Genomic DNA, 19,793 nt, shown 5'->3' with positions numbered 1-19,793 from the left:
CGGACACGAAAGGACCTGAGGGATTGGCAATTATTTGATGAACTCTTAAACTCATCTGAAAAATGGAGGTGGTGACCGGACCCGATAACCTGCACAGGCCACCGGGTAATTTGGGCCCAATTTTAACAATTGGGCTCCATGTTGAAATGGTAGTCGATATATGAGGACTTGTTTGTTGTTATGGTGAATTTCTTTGGGACCGGCGTAAAACCACTTCTTCATCCGACGACTTTACTCCTTGTTACCGGCAATACACAAAGCGTAGTATGTTCGACTCTGGAGTAAAACCGTTTATTCATCCGATGACTTTTGCGATTTATTTTATTTTACGAGTCTAAAAAGAAAGTTCCACAAAAGGTAGAAAATAATCATACATATCTACTTCTATTTATTACTAATATATAGAAAATGGTTTGAGCAATCAATACATTATTTCATTACACATTTGTACCATTATATAAGAATTGAGCAACAAAAACTTTTGATTATAAAAAAAAAAAAAATTCAAAATTTCATGTTTGGTCAAGCAGGTTATGGCGAATAAGATCATACTTTTTGTGCTTTTGGCTTCTCTTATTTTCGATGTAATTTCCGGAAAATTATCTCCTACAACTATAAATGTGAGTTTTTCGGCTTGTTTATATGATTTTTACATTTTTTGTAAATCTCTTTTAACATGGAATTTCAATTAATTGTTATATGTAAAAATGTTTTCTATACAGATTAATGGTAAAATTTACAATTGTGTGAATTTTTATAAGCAACCGGCTTTTCTCAATCCCTCGATAAAACTCCAGGTAATTATTGGGTAAGAACGTCTTATACCATGAGAGTGTGAGACGATTTTTCTATGTATAAAATCACTCATTTATTGATAGTAATAAATGAGTATTTCAACATCAGAAGAACCGTCTCTTATTTCATACTGTAAAAGAATAACAATTTACATGAACAGGTACCAAACTTGGTAAAAATTCAACAACAAAAAAGTGTAAATGGGCTTGGACTCAAAAGCATAGGATGTCCAATTGGTACAGTTCCGATATTGGATCGCTCTAAACCAAATGTAAACGAGTTTATAAGGCCGCCACCACTTCCTCCACCGATTCCTATGGATCACGCAGTATGCGTAAGTTTAATTGGATTGTCGATAACAATTTCTATGACGTTTTTTTTAACACGTGCTCTTTACACTCATGTTAGAAAAACCGTTGTTTTAATTATAACCTTTTTGTACTACATTGATAAGGTAGGTATTCAAAATATTGTAATATTGTAATTTGTATGATGCAGAGTGCTCGAGTTCAAACCGTGTTAGATGACCCGAATAATAAGCAATTCTTTGGAGTTGATGCGTCTTTAGATCTGTATAAACTAGATAATGTGCAAACTTCTCAATGGTCCGCTGCTAGAATCAAACTTGTAAATGGCGCAGACAACGTCGAAGCTGGATGGATGGTTATACTCTTAATCTACTCTTTTCAATTTATTACAACTTTTATATATATATATTATACTCTCTCTGTTCGGTGAATATTTTAAATTTGTTATATTTTATGAGGAGAAAATAAGTAAATGTAAATTATTGACTTAAATTTATAATTTTTTTAAAAAACTTTGAACTACTTAGGCCCCGTTTGATAAGGCATTTTAGATACCTGATTTGGTCAAGGTAGTTTATTTGACCAAAATTTCAGGTACCTTATTGTTTTGTAAGCGTTTGGCAAGTAGCTTATCTAACCAAATAAGTTACCTGAAATGAAATGCTACCTAGAGTAGCATTTGAGATTTCAGGTACCTGATTTGGTTTGATTTTCCGTTTTTACCCTTTAAATCTATATTATTAAACAATTATCATATCCTTTTACGTCATTTCATCAAACTCAGTTACCTTTTCAGTTAGTTTGCCAAACACTTTTTTATATAATAAGCTACGTTATCAGTTCCTAATTTTCAGCTGCCTTATCAGTTAACTTTTCAGGTTTCAGTTATCTTTTCCGGTTTCAGCTATCTCTTTTCAGTTAATTTTAACAAACAAAGTCTTAAAATGTTTTACAAAGGTTTAAAATTTGATACGCCTTGTATTTATTTACGTTTTAAATATATATAGGTCAATCCAGATGAGTACGAGGATAATGATGCTCATCTTTACGGAGGTTATAATGTAAGCAATTTTTTATTTTTACTTTTGATGATCTCATATCTATATTTTCTCGAATTCCGTGTTAACTACTAGTTCTATAATTTTTTAATGATTATTTACATAGTCGGGAGTACAAGGATGTTTTAGTATGGATTGCCCGGGTTTTGTACAAGTGTCGACTGATATACCTATGGGCATGACTCCGCATGAATATTCCGTAATTGGAGGGCAAAAGGCCTCTTGGAACATCTCTATCGACAAGGTACTTATACATACAACTCTACTAATATTACAGAGTACAGTCTTCGTAACCTCGTCTCAATCATTTGTTTAACTTAGTTACAATTAATAAAAATAATAAAAAAAAAATAATTGGGACATAATAAGAAGTTGGGACATAATAAGAAGTACGGAGTACTCCCTCCAATTCTGCCTATAGTTCCCTCTTTCCTTTTTGATGATAGTCACGTTTTGTTCTCTCTTTCCTTATTTGGTAATCTTTGTGTGGTTCAAATTCATTTTCATGTGGGGTAGGGTGTTTTGTGTGGTCCATATTCATTTTCTTATTTTTGTGCCAAAAAGAAAGGGGAACTATAGGCAGAATTGGAGGGAGTATTAATTAACGATTTCTTCAATACATATTTCAGAGTGTGATTGTTTGTAGGACCAAGTAAAATGTTATACGTCCTTTGTCCCAGTGAATAGTTTAGCAAATGTAAACTATTGACTGGACGGAGGGAGTAATTAATATTTACTTTTTTGAGAAAAATTGACAACAGGATCAATTCATTCCATTCGAATCAGAAAGTACTAAAATAGTAATCGAAGAGAAACATTATGAGATGATTCTATCAAAAAGATTTCATTTTAATTTCATAGGTGAAATTGAAAAAAAAAAACGAGATTAACGATTTAAATTTGCAATTTCACGAAAAATATGCTTTCGACGAGGAGTCCATCTAAGTTTTGGAGGGTTCTTCGGCATAATTTCGCCTAAAATTAACCGTAAATGGTGACCCATTTTAGGAAAATGTTTTTTGGCTTATGTCGAAGAACCATTTAGTACTAAATGGGTCACCATTTACGGTTAAATTAACCATAAACGGTCACCATTTTTACTACTTTGTCAAAATAATGATCCATTGTGTGTTTTTGGTAATCGACCTTTTTGTTTTCTCCGTAACCATTTATATAGTACGAGTATCATTTTCATAATAATCATAACCATTTTATCGTTTATAGTGATTTTTTTTATATAATCGATGTCAATTACGTGTATTTCTGCTCATATTAATATAATTTCATGATACATGATTGTAGCATCAAGATGACGGACATTGGTGGCTATCAATTACGTCGGAAAAACATTTAATTGGATATTGGCCTAATGATTTATTCATAGCAATGAAAGATAGTGCAAAACAAGTTGAATTTGGAGGAGAAGTTTACGGTCCACGTGTAGGGGGTGCGCCTACTATGGGAAATGGATTGAGGGCTAAATCTTTAGATTCAGCTACGATTTCTAATTCTCGAGTTATCGATCAAAATTTTAACGTCGTCAGTCCGAAATATACCGAGTATTTTAATAATTGTGAAGGGGACGGTTATTCCGTTCTGTCTCGTGGCTCCGATGATGCCCGTGTTATTTATTATGGAGGCCCGTAATCTAATTAGCTTCGGAGTTGTTTCTTACCGTTGCTTTTTCTTAACTCCGTAAAATAAAAATATATGTTTTAAATTTGGTTGGTATTAACTCGAAATAATATTGATGTAAAAGTAAAATGTCGAAAATGGCCAAATGTGGAAGCATCATCTTCTACTACGAGTTTATGCTTTCGATTTAGATAATACTTCTTGCGATTTTTTTGGAATTCAGAAAAATTGTGAGTGGATTTTTGATCGAATGGGGAATTAATTGTAGGAGCGTAAAGTAGAATGCTGGTTTTGTTTTAACACAAATTCTTGTTTTAAACGATCTTAAGTAAAGATGTATTCACAATCAGCTTAAATAATGTTAAAAATGAAAAAAAAGACCATAAAAGACTTTAAGTTGAGACCGTTTTAAACAAGATTTAATACTATTATTATAAGGGTGTTAATATATGATTGATTATTTTCATAGGGAAAATAAACAAAATCCACATACATAACTAATTTATCTCATATGCTTCCGAGATTTTTAACAACTACTACCTCCACTTAATTCCAATACTCCGTTTAATTCCAAATACAATGCATAATTTGTATTGGAAATATATTTAATTTTACTTTATAAAAAAAGATAAAAATATGATATTCTTGATTTACTCTTAAAGACAAATTAAGCAAAATACGACATGACTATATTTTCTTTATATATTGCAATAAACCGTGACAACTTCAATTGCTTATTAGTTATGAATAGTGCTTAAAAAATGTAACGCCCCGAAAAACAAGCAGGCAGCTTAAAATAACTCTTTTTATTAAAGAAAGACAGCATCGGAATGACAAGGGCGTCACCGCCGTATTCCCCTTCCGGAGAATACAAGGCTTATACAATTAAACTAAATATAAAACTAAAATTACAATTAGCTTGATAAACTGTACATCTTATACGTCTAATCTTCTAGGTAAACTTCCTCACACTTGACCTTCCCTTAGACTTGTACCTGAAAAAGAATGAGAGTAACGAAATTAGCCAACCACAGGCTGAGTATGACTCCAGTTCCCTCCACCGGCCTTATGTCATATTCTTTATTCAATAGAATTCTCCTTATTACCATATATCATCCAATAAAATAACTTGCCAAAATACAGCATTCCATACCAGGAACCAACCCGGTATCCCAAAAACATTATATGACTACCATACCAACATGATATATATTCCTATCACATTAATGTCGGTCTACCATTATTGAATTAGAGAAACATTATGGAGATCCGCACTCACACCGGGTCTAAGACCCACCTCCATGTACACAGGAACAGAATAATTTCACTTGGGCCAACGCCCCTTAGTTCTCATGGGCCAATGCCTCTTTCTTTATATATATTTGGAGTACTCCCGGAGCCAACGCCCCCTTCTGTGTACACAGGTTACGACATAATGTCACCTCAAACCAATAATCGTATCCCGAATGCTACAACTGGCCAATTATACATTATAACGACAACACTATTATCACAGCATACATTCATAAGACGGTAATTAATATAACATGTGAGCAGGATAACAATTATATATAAGATGAAATTAACCATAAAACTAATATAACCAATTATTTCTAATATCTTATTTCAAACGTAAAAAAAATTACTTATATCAACGAAGAGTTCCGAAATCATACCTTACTTATTTTATAGGCTGAAATTATATAGGGAGTGCTTGAGAACTACGGAGTACTTAGCTACCTTATAGAATTTCTCCTTTTGCGATATTCTTATGCGTAGCTCAAAACCATATCTAATCTTAGTGTATAAGGGATATTTAGATGTCAGCCAATTGAGTCACAATACTAAGCTACGTGTTGTTTGTATAGAATTCTTTTTTTTTTTTCATAATTATCTAATAAAGTAGTAAAAATCGTAACGGGTCCGACTCATATACTCTTAGACAAATTACTAAAATGGAGCCGTCTTCATGTATACAGAAAAATATACGAGTTTAGTCTATAAAGTCTCTAATGGTCATATTATTATATATCTTAAAACTAATTTTATTCGGGGTATTACAAAAAACAAATAATGTATTTGCATTTAAATGGAGGGAGTAATAAATGAGACCAAATTTGTTCAATAAGTCTTGGTTCAGACGGTCTAAAATAAGACGGACCAAATGTCGCCATTTTTTTAATAGAATGCAATCATTTAATGATAAAATGTTATAACTAAAGTCGTCTATTTTTACCCTGAAAATATGGTAACATTTTATCAGAAAATAATAACAATTTAACGTAAAATGGTTACATTTAATCCGTCTTATTCCAGACGATAAATAGCCGAGTTAACCCTACAACAAGGACCCGAACTTTCACAAAATTTTGCAATAAGAACCCAAACTTTCTTTTAGAGACTTTAAGGATCTCATTTTGATTATTGGACAAATTACCCTTTTAATATGTTTGTTGAATATTATTTCTATAAACAATGAAGAAAAAATATAAAATAAAATGAGTCTAATTACTTTTCTTTTTCTTGAATATTACTTTGAATTTGCGTAAAGAGCAATTTTATTCTTACCAAATACTTCTGTGTTTTAATTACTTTGAACATGCGTAAAATTACTTGTCAAATGGGTCGGGACAGAATACATGTCAAAAGATAGTTTCTAAATTTATTTTAATAATTATTTTATTATTAAAGATTTTATTATAAAAATGATTTTTTAATAGTGTTTTAATTTAAAATACAAGAAAATGTTTTTTGTAAATAACCCCCTTATATGTTCCTCTTTTTACAAATAACCCCCTTATATGTCCATTTTTTGTAATAACCACCTTAATTCTCTCTTAATTCAAAAATTCACCTCCAAACTGAGTTATGATGAGATTTTTATATAACCCGATCTAATTACGACATTCCGACTTTAACTAAACTAAAATACCTAAACTACCCTTAATAATTTACACCCACCCATAATAGACCCTTCTATTTCACTCATTCAATCATTCATTCCCAGTTCAATTGTTTTATGCGAATGAGTTTGTTGTCATATAATGATGATCTTGATATTGGTAAACTAGCGACTAAGGGCTAGTTATCTTCTTCTTGAAGGATAATATCCTTCCAAATTGCTTTGAACGTTAAAAAGTAGTATGGGATCTCCTTCCGCACATATCCCCCCATCTCTGAATATAAAAAGAATCAAATTAATACGGCGCTGGTAGATAATTCTAGTCGTCCACCTTTGCAAGTTCTTCCTCATATATTCTTACTGTTGTTGATGGATCAAGGAGGAAGCAGTTTTGAGTATGGAGGATGAACAATTGAATTGGGGATGAATGATTGAATGAGTGAGATAGGAGGGTGTGGGTTGGGTGAGTGTAAATTATTAAGGGTAGTTTAGGTAGTTTAGTTTAGTTAGAGTCGGAATGTCGTAAATTAGATCGAGATATATAAAAATCGTCATCATAACTCAGCTTGGGGGTGAATTTTTGAATTAAGAGAGAATTAAGGTGGTATTACAAAAAATGGACATATAAGAGGGTTATTTGTAAAAAGAGGAACATATAAGGGGGTTATTTACAAAAAAAACACTACAAGAAATAATAAAACTTTAAACACTATTTCAAATATAATGCATAATATTAATATTTCAATAAAATTCTTGAATTTTCTTCGTTTTAATGGATCGACCCGTTCGAGTTGGGTTCGCCCAAATTAACGAGTCATTTTGGGGATGAACGGGTCGTGGGTTGAGATTTTTGGGTCTAGACCCTGGAAACTTCGAGCCGGGTTAGATTTTGACAGATCTACATATAGTCGTACTTGTTATCTTAACCTCATTTTTATGCAAAGTCTATACAAAAAATAATTTCACTTGTATTAACAGCTAAGAAGTGCGAAAGCACTTTATCCCGAAAACAAAGAAATATACAAAACTATTAATATTTTTGGTAACATAAATAAAACAAAATATTGACATGCAAAGGTATTTTAGTCAAATAAACAAATTGAGGTCCTTAAAGTGTCTAAAACAAAGTTTAGGTCCTTATCACAAAATTATGTTAAAGTTCGGGTCCTTATTGTATGGTTAACTCATAAATAGCCCATCTGAAATAAGAATTGGCGAAATTTGTTTGACTGAATGTACAAAAATGTGGGCCAAACCGATGTACATGTACACATTGCTTCCGTGAAACCAATAAGATTGCTGACTTTATGGCTTCGGTTGGACATTCTTGTCCAGCTCTTTCGAGGTGGTTTGAAAGCCGGTGACTTCAACTCACCTCACTTATCCGAAAGGATGAGATAGATTGGTCTACCCTAAAGAATCAATCTAGTTTACTTACCTAATAAAAAAAAACACCACACTCTTCTCTAACTAATTGTCACGTGTTAAAAATGTGGGCCAAAAGTTTAAGACTGTCACGTGTTTCCATAAAAAAAGATTGTCACGTGTTAAAAATGCAGGCCAAAACCGAAAATTTATCACGTGTTAAAAATGTGGGCCAAAAACCAAAATCGATGCACACCTCAAACAACACCGTAAAGTTCTTCGAAAAACTGTCACGTGTTAGACAAAGATTTATTTGTGACGGATATACTTGACCTGTCTTATCTACACAAACATTTTATAAGTCTCTAGACTTATTTTATCTATACAAGTGAAAGATATTTGACCTATCTTAATCTTATGACGGATATACACGGCAAAAGGGAGACTTATTGAAGATTTATAGATATACTCTCTTCAATTTTTTGTTTTCTTTCTATTTAACTATACAATCTTCAATAAATTAATTCATTTGTTTATTAATTTCTTCGTTGGATTTTTTTTGAAAGACTCTCTTGAGTTTATGGATTAACAAACCATCATTCTTATAGCACGATTGATCTTTGTTTTCAAAATAGTGAAATTTAAAACCTACATATATCTAGAACACAGTTATTTATGTAAAAATCTAGTCCAAAGCACTAGATTATTATTCTAGAGTGTAAATGAAATATTAGAGAGGTGTACACATGGAGACTATAAATCCGCCTCGTAAGATCATTTTATGTGTATAGCCATAAGCTCCAACATGAAGCTTATTAGGTTATCATCACCAATATCGTCTTCTTCACATATCATGTAATTAGATCTGTACTAGAGCCGGACCAGGCTAGTCAGGGGACGGGCCGTGCTCTTCTGGTCAGACTCGGGCCAGGCCAGGGGAAGGGGCGGGCTTGGCCAGGCTGTGATATGCTTGACCCGGGCCAGGGCCTCAGGCGGGTCGGACTGGCGGCCTTACCAATTTTTTTTAATTTTTGCTAAAATGGCCGGCCAAGGCCTGAAATTTTATTTTTTGCTAAAATGGCGGGCCAAGGCCTTACCTCATTGGCCAAGCATAAACACCTATATTAGTAATAATCCAAATTTTAAATTATGTTATTAACCTAAACTCCCTCCTAACTAAAATTCAACCATGAATTAAAGAATAAATCAAAGAATTGATCAAGGAAAAGACAAAAAGAACGAATTGTGTTGAATGTAGGGGGCTATAACTAGGTTGCACGGACACTTCACTTAATCAGCCGTCTCGTGTCCGACACCGTGTCGGACACCGACACTCCTCGGACACACGCCTAAACGTGTCGGACACCTATAAAGCCGTGTCTAACTTCCTACTTTTATTTGGGCACGTGTCCGATGCGTGTCCATGGTATTTGGGCACGTGTCCAACGCGTGTCCTTGGTTTTTTGACATTTTTTGGGGTGAACGATGTTCTTTAGACGAAAAATAAGATGTCGAAAGAGATTGATTAGAATATAGGTTTGGTTGAAAGTGAAAATGAGTTATAATCAAGGCCAAATTTTACCTTTACATATTTAAATTTAATATCAAATACTTTTACAAAAATAAAATTAAACGCTTATAACTAAACTATATATATTTTATTAAATTTAAATAACGTGTCCCGTGTCCTAAATTTCATGGAATGCCGTGTCACGTGTCCGTGTCGTGTCCGTGTCCCGTGTCCGTGTCCGTTTTGGTGCTACCTAGGGCTATAATCAGTATGGGTGTCAAAAACTGAATACGGGGTCTTGATTCTTGAAAGATTGGAATCAATTGTAATATCTCGCTTCCTTTGCACCTTGGAACTTAATAATAACAAACAACTAACCCCAAAGAAAGAAAGAAGGAAAGAACGGACACAATTTCTCTCGACGGTTTATGTGTCTAATACTCACTTTAATCCCATAACTTTCCTAACTTTCCTTCAATCGCCAATAGGGCAGTAAATGATTTAAGCCGTCCCGTAGTGTCCTCATAATAACTAATATACGAATTGAAATGAGGTACATTTTGTGTTCCGAAAATCATACGATTAATTATTACTTTATACGCATGAATGTCTTTCCTAGTACATATATATAACCTTTGAAGCAAAAATTTTTAAAGAGAAAATAGTATCTTTAATATTATACTAGTCTTAAACCCGTGCAAATTGCACGGGTATGTCATTTCAAAAATTGTTATTATTAGATATTGTAAGAAAATGTGATCTTTTTTTTTTTGTAAAACAGAATACAATATAAAGATGATAAAATATAGACTAATAATTTACTTCTTTCATCCCGCTTATTTGTATACCTATTTCATATTTAGGTGTCCATGTAACATAGTGTGCACTTATTATTCAACAACAATAACACATAGTCTTCACCTCTCTTTAGTCTTTGTGTCAAAAACAGAGGTACACATGCAAATGACCGAAATAGAAGTATTAATCGTTCAAATACTTGTTAACATGTCATCTTTCTTACGAATTATGTTATTGAAAAGTAACAATGATTTACTTCAAAGCTTCAATAAGTACGATTAGTAACATGACATTAATTTTGACAAATAAACTTATCATTGGTAAGATCATACAAATTTGTATGAGATGGTATCTAGTTATTAGGAGACCGCTTTTCTATAACCATTTATGTGTTTTTCACGATCTTCTATTGCTGATCGAGCATGGTTTCAAGTAACTCGTTAATTGTGTCCGTATTTTCAATAAGTGTACCATTTTATCATTAACAGTTAGACATGCTAAAACATGACCCGATTCATAAACCCGACCTGGTTTTTTAGAGTCAAAGGCATGTGATTCTTGACCCGCGACTTGGAATGACCTTCCGAAATGACCCGTTATTCTAGGTAAAACTTGGTCTGACCCGTTAATAAAATATTTGACAAAATAAATATAAAAAATTTGTTTTTAATGTTTTTAGTTAAAAAGTGAATGTAAAAATCAATTTAATATAACTTTTATATCATTAAATAATAAATAATTATAAAATAATTTCATTTCTATAAATATCTTAATACAAAGTGCGATAAATAATGAATATAATTATATTTTTAATATAGTTGTAACAAAAAGGAGTTATAAATTATTTCTGTTCCGAGTGTAATTCCAGAGCAGATATTTGTTACCACTCGTAGCCCGTAGAATGATGTCTTTGCTTGAATCCTCCTTGCGGTCTCCTGAAACGATGAACAAACTGAGGGCTCGGCTTTGGCCGAGCGTACTCACTCCGACGCTCAAGTCAGTAAACTTAGAGAGAAGTTGGTGTAACTTGGCTAAAAGTGTATTGTAGAGAGATAAGGAAGATATTACCAGATGAATAGTGGTTATTAGGTCAATTTGTGGATCCTTTCCTCAATGAAGGTTGAGGAGTATTTATAGGCATTCACCTTTTGTCACGTAGTGGCCAAGTGGCCATGTGGCTATCAGGTGGAAAGACCGTTGTACCCTCGGCCGATGGACCTGTGGCAGGCTCGCCGAGGGTCTTGGATATGAGTACGCGGATATGTGCCCCGGCTGGCTAGTTGTCTGGCCGAGACCCAAGTGACAGGCCGACAGGTGGCGTCGGCTAGGCTGTCTGAGTCGGCAGATTTAGGATTGCTTGGACTTTAGCCCGTTTCATCTCTCGATCAGCCGACAAGAGCACCCCATTCTTCAAAGTGTTGAAGGGGAATAAAGACTTCAGCTGGGGGGAGGAACAGAGCACAGCTTTCAAGCAACTAAAAGATCATCTTCAGACTCTCCCCACCCTGTCCAGGCCGATACTGGGGGAGACGCTATACTTGTACATAGCAGTTACCTCGGCCACGGTCAGTGCCGTGATCATCAGGGAAGAAGAAAAACAGCAACACCCAATCTACTTTGTCGACCATACACTGCCGTGTTTAGAGAGGAATTACCCGCTAATTGAAAAAGCAGCTTTCGCCGTCGTCGTTGCCGCAAGGAAGTTAAAACCCTACTTCGACGCACACCCCGTGACGGTCCTAACCGACCAACCACTGGAAAAAGCTTTGGAGAAATTCGAACAATCCGGTAGACTTATCAAATGGGCAGTGGAACTCTCTGGTTTCGGCATTCAGTACAAACCAAGGCCCTCGATAAAGGGACAAGCACTTGCAGATTTCCTGGCCGAATGCACTTATCAAGAAAAACCAAACCCAGGCGTATGGGAGGTTTACACCGACGGCTCCTCCACGACGAACAGCTCGGGAGCCGGCATCCTTATCATCAGCCCGAGCGGAGACGAGTTTGAATACGCCTTGAAATTTACCTTCTCGGCCTCAAACAACGAGTCCGAATACGAAGCGGTGATAACCGGAGTCGAGATGGCCGAGAGCCACGGAGCGAGAACACATTGTGTTGAAGACAGACTCACTTTTGGTTACTAACCAAATCAGAGGAGAGTTTGAGGCTCGGGATGACGGGATGGTAAGATACCTGGAAAGGGTAAAAGCTGACATAGCCAAATTGAAATCTTTCCAAATCCAATGTATCCCCAGGTCCGAAAACAACCGAGCCGACGCTCTCTCAAAACTTGCCAGCTCAACTATCAAGAACGTCAGCCGAACCGTGCTGGTAGACATCAGGAATGCAAAAAGCATCACTGAGACCATCGGCATGGTGGGGGACGTGGAGGCCGAGACGGCGTGGATGACTCCGATAATGAAATACAAACTCACAAGTGAGTTGCCGGATAACCGCAATCTCTCGGCTAAGCTCAAAAGGATCGCCGCCAGGTACTTGGTATTCGAAGGGGAACTATACAGAAGGTCCGTAATAAGACCGCTCTTGAAATGTGTCGGTCCGACCGACGCAGAGCTAATACTGACAGAGATTCACGAGGGCATATGCGGACACCACATGGGGGCAAGAACACTAGCCCACAAAGCTCTCCGAGCCGGCTACTTCTGGCCCACCATGCTTCAAGATTCCAGGGCAAAGACCAAGAAGTGCACAAACTGTCAGATGCATGCCCCGGTAATACATGCTCCTTCCCGAGACCTACAACCGGTGCTTAGCCCCCTTCCTTTCGCACAGTGGGGGATGGATATGCTAGGGCCGTTTCCAACGGCCTCCGGAGGAAGGAAGTTCTTGATTGTCGCCGTTGATTACTTCACCAAATGGGTGGAAGCTGTAGCAGTACCGGCAAAGACCACAGCGGCCGTCAGAAAGGTAATCTGGGAGAATGTTATAACCCGTTTTGGATTGCCCCAAGTCATGGTATTTGACCACGGCCGAGAATTTTGGAGTGACCTGATAATGAACTGGTTAGAAGAGCTTGGCATCAAGTATGCGTATTCCTCCGTCTGCCACCCGCAGAGCAACGGACAGGCGGAGGCAGCCAATAAAACAATCCTCAACGGTTTGAAGAAGACGGTGGAAGACCTTAAAGGAAGGTGGGCCGATGAGCTACCCGGCGTCCTGTGGTCCCTACGGACCACCGAGAAAGAAGCAACGGGGTACACTCCCTTCCATTTAGTCTACGGATCCGAAGCAGTCCTACCAATTGAAGCGACGGTGCCAACATTCAGAACGGCTACCTTTGACCCGGTCGAAAATGAGGAAGGCCTTAAAACCTCCCTGGACCTAGTCGAAGAAAGCCGAGATACAGCACGCCTCAACTTGGCAGTATACCAAAACCGGATGAGAAGAGCCTACAACCGAAGAGTCCACAGGAGGGACTTAAAAGTAGGAGATCTAGTCCTAAGAAAGTCGGCCGCCACCAACAAAGGAAATATTCATGGTAAACTAACGGCCAACTGGGAGGGCCCCTACAAGGTGGTTGAAGAAATGAGGCCGGGTACATACCGGCTGACAGACATGGAGGGTGTGCCTTTGATGAGCCATTGGAACACCGACAACTTAAGAAAGTACTTTGTATAGCGGCGGAGGTGTCTAAACCCAATGTGGACACCCCAACGCGTGATCTTGAATGAAGAAACAACCAAATTTCCCATCCAAGTGCTTGTCCTCTCCATAAATTGCCACCCGGAGAGAAGAATTGCTATCGAGCCATAACCCCGTTACCTTGGCAATTGGCCGAGAGCGACGGGGACACAATGACCGGTACGCTAGAAGAATTGCTATCGAGCCATAACCCCGTTACCTTGGCAATTGGCCGAGAGCGACGGGGACACAATGACCGGTACGCTAGAAGAATTGCTATCGAGCCATAACCCCGTTACCTTGGCAATTGGCCGAGAGCGACGGGGACACAATGACCGGTACGCTAGAAGATTTGCTATCGAGCCATAACCCCGTTACCTTGGCAATTGGCCGAGAGCGACGGGGACACAATGACCGGTACGCTAGAAGAATTGCTATCGAGCCATAACCCCGTTACCTTGGCAATTGGCCGAGAGCGACGGGGACACAATGACCGTGCGCTAGAAGATTTGCTATCGAGCCATAACCCCGTTACCTTGGCAATTGGCCGAGAGCGACGGGGACACAATGACCGGTACGCTAGAAGAATTGCTATCGAGCCATAACCCCGTTACCTTGGCAATTGGCCGAGAGCGACGGGGACACAATGACCGGTACGCTAGAAGAATTGCTATCGAGCCGTCACCCCGTTACCTTGGCAATTGGCCGAGAGCGACGGGGACACAATGACCGGTACGCTAGAAGAATTGCTATCGAGCCGTCACCCCGACTACATCGGTCAACACGTCAAAGGCGTTACAGTTAAAAAAAAACATGCATTCAAACCGCCTCGGTCATACCAAAGGTAAAAACGAAGGCACTCAATTGATAAAAAGACAAAGAATTGTGACCGAAACCTCGGCCAGGCCAAAGGCCAATAGGACAAACTTCGTTAAAAATGATCGAGAGAAAAATACAGGCGACGGCCGTCCCCATAGGGGTAAGCCTAAACACAACCTACCAAGAAAGTTCTTTACAAACAAGGAAAAAGAAAAGCAAAAAATCACAAACATGTCAGTTGAAGCGCCAAAAGATGGCAGGGAGGAAAGGCTCAATAGTTGGCCCCCGAACAGCTAAGGCTATCCGAGATGCCAGGTGAGTCTGGTGACGACCGCCCGTCCCCCTATGCCTGTTGCTGCCCTACATCAGAGACAGCAGCATCATCTTTGGTGACCGGCTTTGGAGAAGGCTCGTCATTCCCGGCCGCCTTCAGCCTCTCAGTCTCCTTTCCGGCCTCCGCTGCATCATAGGCCGCCTTGGCCAACGCTATCTGAGCCGCCTTCGCCGCCTCCGCCTTCTCAGCAGCCGCTGCTTCCGCAGCTTCAGCCATCTCATCCAGGAGCTGGTCGTATTTCTCCCACGGGAAAGTACCGTCAGGGATAAGCTGTCTGATGGCCTCCTTGGCCTGGTCCCGGAATTGAACGCACATTTTTGGGAGGAGATCATCTTGAAGCATATCAATATCCTTCTCCTTTTCAGCAAGGAGAGCCTGTGCGTCCCTGAGCGCCTCCGCCTGCTTCTGGAACAGACCCTGCCACTCGTCCCTCTTGGCAACCACGGCGTCATAGGCACCCTTATACCTCTCCAGCTCATTCATCATCTTGGCCGTAGCGCCATCAGCCTCCTCAACTTTGGCCCTCTCGGCCTTCAGCAGCTTCTCAGCCTCCTCCGCACGTTTCTCGGCAGCACGAAGATCCAGCTTAGCCTTCAAAGCTTCCCCTCTCGCAGCAGAGAGATCAAGCTTGAGCTTTGCAGTCAGCGGCCCAGATTGGGCCGCGGCCTTTTCCTGTTCCATGGCGAGGGAGCCGGCTAGACGGATCCACATCCCCAACTTCTTGTATATCCTCTCACCCTCCGCCACGAGCTCGGCGGGAGGAATTTTCTGAGCTGAGGAGTCAACGGTGATATTCCTATCACTCGCCTTCTCAATGACCTTCTCAGGCTGCTTCCCTGATCGCCGTTCAGTTAGAACGCCGGCTGCCGATGATGGATCTACAAAAAATTTACACAGAGCATCCATGTCACCATGCATTGATACATCGGAAAGTCTGTCATCAGGAATGTCCAACGAACCGGCTAAATCCGAACCACAAGTTAGATCCGTACCAGTTTGGACCCTCTTAGATGGAGGGCTGGTGGAGGCAGGTATCTCCCCGGCAACGGTGGAGGCAGGCGGAGGGTCTTTCCTCTTCTTCGGAGAAGGGACCTTAGCAGCGGTCACCTCCTCCTCAGTAATGTTGATCACCTCCACATGATCCTTTTGGGCCACCGGGGCCGAAGAGGGAGTTGGCGTTGATACCGCCGCCGATTTGGACGCTGCCTTCTTCGATCTTTTCGGCACACCTCCAAGAACCCGTGCCTGGGCCGTCTCCCGATCCAACCCCCTCGTCTGTTTTTCCATGATTTCGTTGGGGGCTAGCCTGCGATCCTTCGAATCAGCCGTAGGACGCCGATTGGTAACCTTCCCGTCCTTGTCAAGCCCTAGCCTCTCCAAGTCCTTCTCAGACAGATCCCGCCCAAACCGATCTGCAAGAAATCAAACAAGAGTTACATAAGGAAAGTAAAACAAGGCTCTAAAAAAGGAACATAACAGGCAACGGTGGGCCTCACACCGACCCCACTCACCCCAGCTGAGGGCCGGTATGAGGCCGACGCGGCAAAGCAGCTCATCTTGGAGAATAATCTGAGTTGGGGGGAGCCATCCCTTCTCAGCGTCAAACAGCTCCATCGCCCTCCTTTCATCCGAAGTAAGAGGCACAAACGAAGCGTCCATCTTAACCTTGCTACCCCGGGAGACGTGTTTCTCATACTCTTCCCGGGTCTCACACCGTAGGTGAACGGGGCTCTGGAAAGACCGAGGCAATGGGTAGTCCTCCGGCACTTGGACGTACACCCATCGCCCTTGCCAGTCTTTGCAAGAAGAAAGTTTGTTCACAGAGACGTAGCCCGGCTCCGTTTGTACGCTGTACCACCCCACTTTGCCGGATTTTGACGGCCGAAGACTATGGAGGCGGCGAAACAAGTTGACCGATGGGACCTCCCCCCTGAAGAGACAGATCCATACAAAGCTGACTATCGTCCTGATGGCCAACGGATGCAGTTGGGCCACGGCAACGTTCATAGCTTTAACGATGGCCATGACGTGTTCATCCAAAGGGAACCGGAGCCCATACTCCAGGTGCCGAATATGCACGCCGATGTGACCCGAGGGTGGACAGCAGACCGCCTGACCCTCCTGAGGGATAACAATCTTATACCCCTCACCGAAGAAGAAATGATCTCCGAAAAGAATCTCTCCGGAGCTGCTAGCGAATTTATTTGTAAATACACGGTCGAGGCCAGTCGTGCAGGCCTCACCATGATCCGGGATAGTCGTCCTCCCACCGCCAACGGGAGCCCCCTCATCATCATCATTAACAGCGTCAGCATCATCCTCATCCTCCAACTCCTCCGAGAGAGGCAGATCAACTGCGGAAGAAGGAGACCTAGGGCCCCCAGACCTTAACGGAATAGCCTCTAGTATCTCCTCCTCGTCAAAACGCGACGGGGAACCCCCCGGCGCAGAAGTACTGGTCCCGGCATCAACAGAAGACATGTTCGCAACAATTACTGACAAAATAAAAGAAAATTTGTTTGATTACCTTGAAGAAATACACTCGCCGGATCAAAAACTCTGAAGATTAGAGGAAATGGAAACCCTTGAAAGTTTAGAGAGATGAAGATCTTGGTGAAAATTTTAGAAAATTTGAAGAAATGAAAGTAATGGCCAAAATCACGGAAGAACTGCCCTATTTATAGGGAAAAGCCCATGAAGAAGGGCCAATCAGGGCACAGCCCATGAAGCGTCAACCAATCAGCGAACAGACACGTGCCAGACATGCAACCACGGAATGTCAATCGTTGCAACAGTTAAAAGTCAATCAATGCTACAGTTACCAAGCGTATTCAACACGCCCATTCACATCTCTTCGCCTATTCGTCTCCCTCAGCAAATTCCTAGGTACCTGCTATCCGCCGGCCACATGATCGACCAAGCCAGGAAGCACCGGCCGGGGGCAATCAAAGATAACCGGCACTCTCAGCCCTGGTCTCGGCCAGCGTCACATTCTTTCCCACATCGGACACCCTTCACGCATCCATGTGGAGGGGGGATATGGCACGGCCTAACAAGAACCACGCCGATGCATCAGAAGAAGCCGATACCAAAAATTTTGCAAAAATACTTGCGCAGAATATACGCTCAACACACATCGGAGCCCATACCACGGCATAGACTACGCTGGGGGCAAATTGATGGGGCATATTCTGCACCGCTGACCAAGTCAACATATTGAGCAAAGTCAAGGGTATCCACAGCAAAGTCAACGACTCAGACATATCCAAGACTAGCCAGCCAACTAGCCAGCCGGGGCACATATCCGCGTACTCATATCCAAGACCCTCGGCGAGCCTGCCACAGGTCCATCGGCCGAGGGTACAACGGTCTTTCCACCTGATAGCCACATGGCCACTTGGCCACTACGTGACAAAAGGTGAATGCCTATAAATACTCCTCAACCTTCATTGAGGAAATGATCCACAAATTGACCTAATAACCACTATTCATCTGGTAATATCTTCCTTATCTCTCTACAATACACTTTTAGCCAAGTTACACCAACTTCTCTCTAAGTTTACTGACTTGAGCGTCGGAGTGAGTACGCTCGGCCAAAGCCGAGCCCTCAGTTTGTTCATCGTTTCAGGAGACCGCAAGGAGGATTCAAGCAAAGACATCATTCTACGGGCTACGAGTGGTAACAAATATCTGCTCTGGAATTACACTCGGAACAATTTCTTAACCAGTATTTTGACCATAACTCTACCCGTGACCGTTTAACCCAACCCGTATCTAACGCGAACTGCATTTGGCCCGACTCGTATTCCGACCCGCCCGACCCTTTTCACAAGTCTAAGTGAAATACATAGTTGTTTGATAATTATTGGGGTGTCCCGTGTCCTGTGTCCCGTGTCCCAAACATATGAACATGGTCCGTTAATTTGGCGAAAACCCATAATCATTCATTCACCCTAAAAATATGAGACAAAATCCAATATTTGTTAACCTACCATCCGCCACCTTTCATCTTCACCAGTTATCACTATTTACATGTCTCTATTTTTAATCTGCCATCTTCATCATCTTTCTCACTTAAATCTCAATAACAACTTCATTTCCCACTTCCTTAGCATCTCAAAATTCATTGTACACGTTTATCGTGATTCTATATTCTACTTTAAATACGATTAACACACTTCTGATCCGCCTCATATCCGCGACAAACGTCAATTAAACATGTACGTTCAGTACTAAAATCTTGAGGTTTGTAGATTTAACAAATACATGAGGATTAAAGTCGTCCCTTAATTTATTCTCAAAAATAGTGTCGGGTATGGACTGTGGACCAATTTTTTATAGTAATTGTTTCGTTTTTTTTTCTTTTTGAAGTATTTCATGGTATTTTTACTATGTCATTGAGATGTGTTTGTGTTTGTGGAAATCAAATTTAATTTTTGTTTCATTAGTCCTTCACAAACCTCTGATTTTCCTTCGTTTTAGTTTTAGTTTTTTTTTTTTGTTTAATTGTACTTCCTAAAATGTTTAATTCACCTCTCCTATTTTTTCTGAGTTTTTGATTATTGCTCTTGCTTTCTCTAAAAAAAATATTAAGTTAATCCTCTTGCTTTTTACATGAATACAACAT

General features: G+C 40.1%; 1 protein-coding gene across 1 annotated transcript; it reads left to right on the top strand.

Annotated features, from left to right (window-relative positions):
• Positions 1-533: 533 nt before the first annotated feature.
• LOC141621043 (protein neprosin-like) lies at positions 534-3,808 on the top strand. Its single transcript, XM_074437763.1, has 7 exons — positions 534-620; positions 723-797; positions 956-1,129; positions 1,294-1,458; positions 2,111-2,164; positions 2,268-2,405; positions 3,464-3,808. Exons 1-7 carry the CDS (start codon positions 534-536, stop codon positions 3,806-3,808), a joined length of 1,038 nt encoding a protein of 345 aa, XP_074293864.1.
• The last annotated feature ends 15,985 nt before the right edge of the window (positions 3,809-19,793 follow it).

This window comes from Silene latifolia, chromosome X (genome assembly GCF_048544455.1).
Source record: "Silene latifolia isolate original U9 population chromosome X, ASM4854445v1, whole genome shotgun sequence".
Classification (NCBI taxonomy): Eukaryota; Viridiplantae; Streptophyta; class Magnoliopsida; order Caryophyllales; family Caryophyllaceae; genus Silene; species Silene latifolia.
The sequence above is the reverse complement of the archived record's forward strand: the minus strand, read 5'-3'. Positions and strand labels throughout refer to the sequence as shown.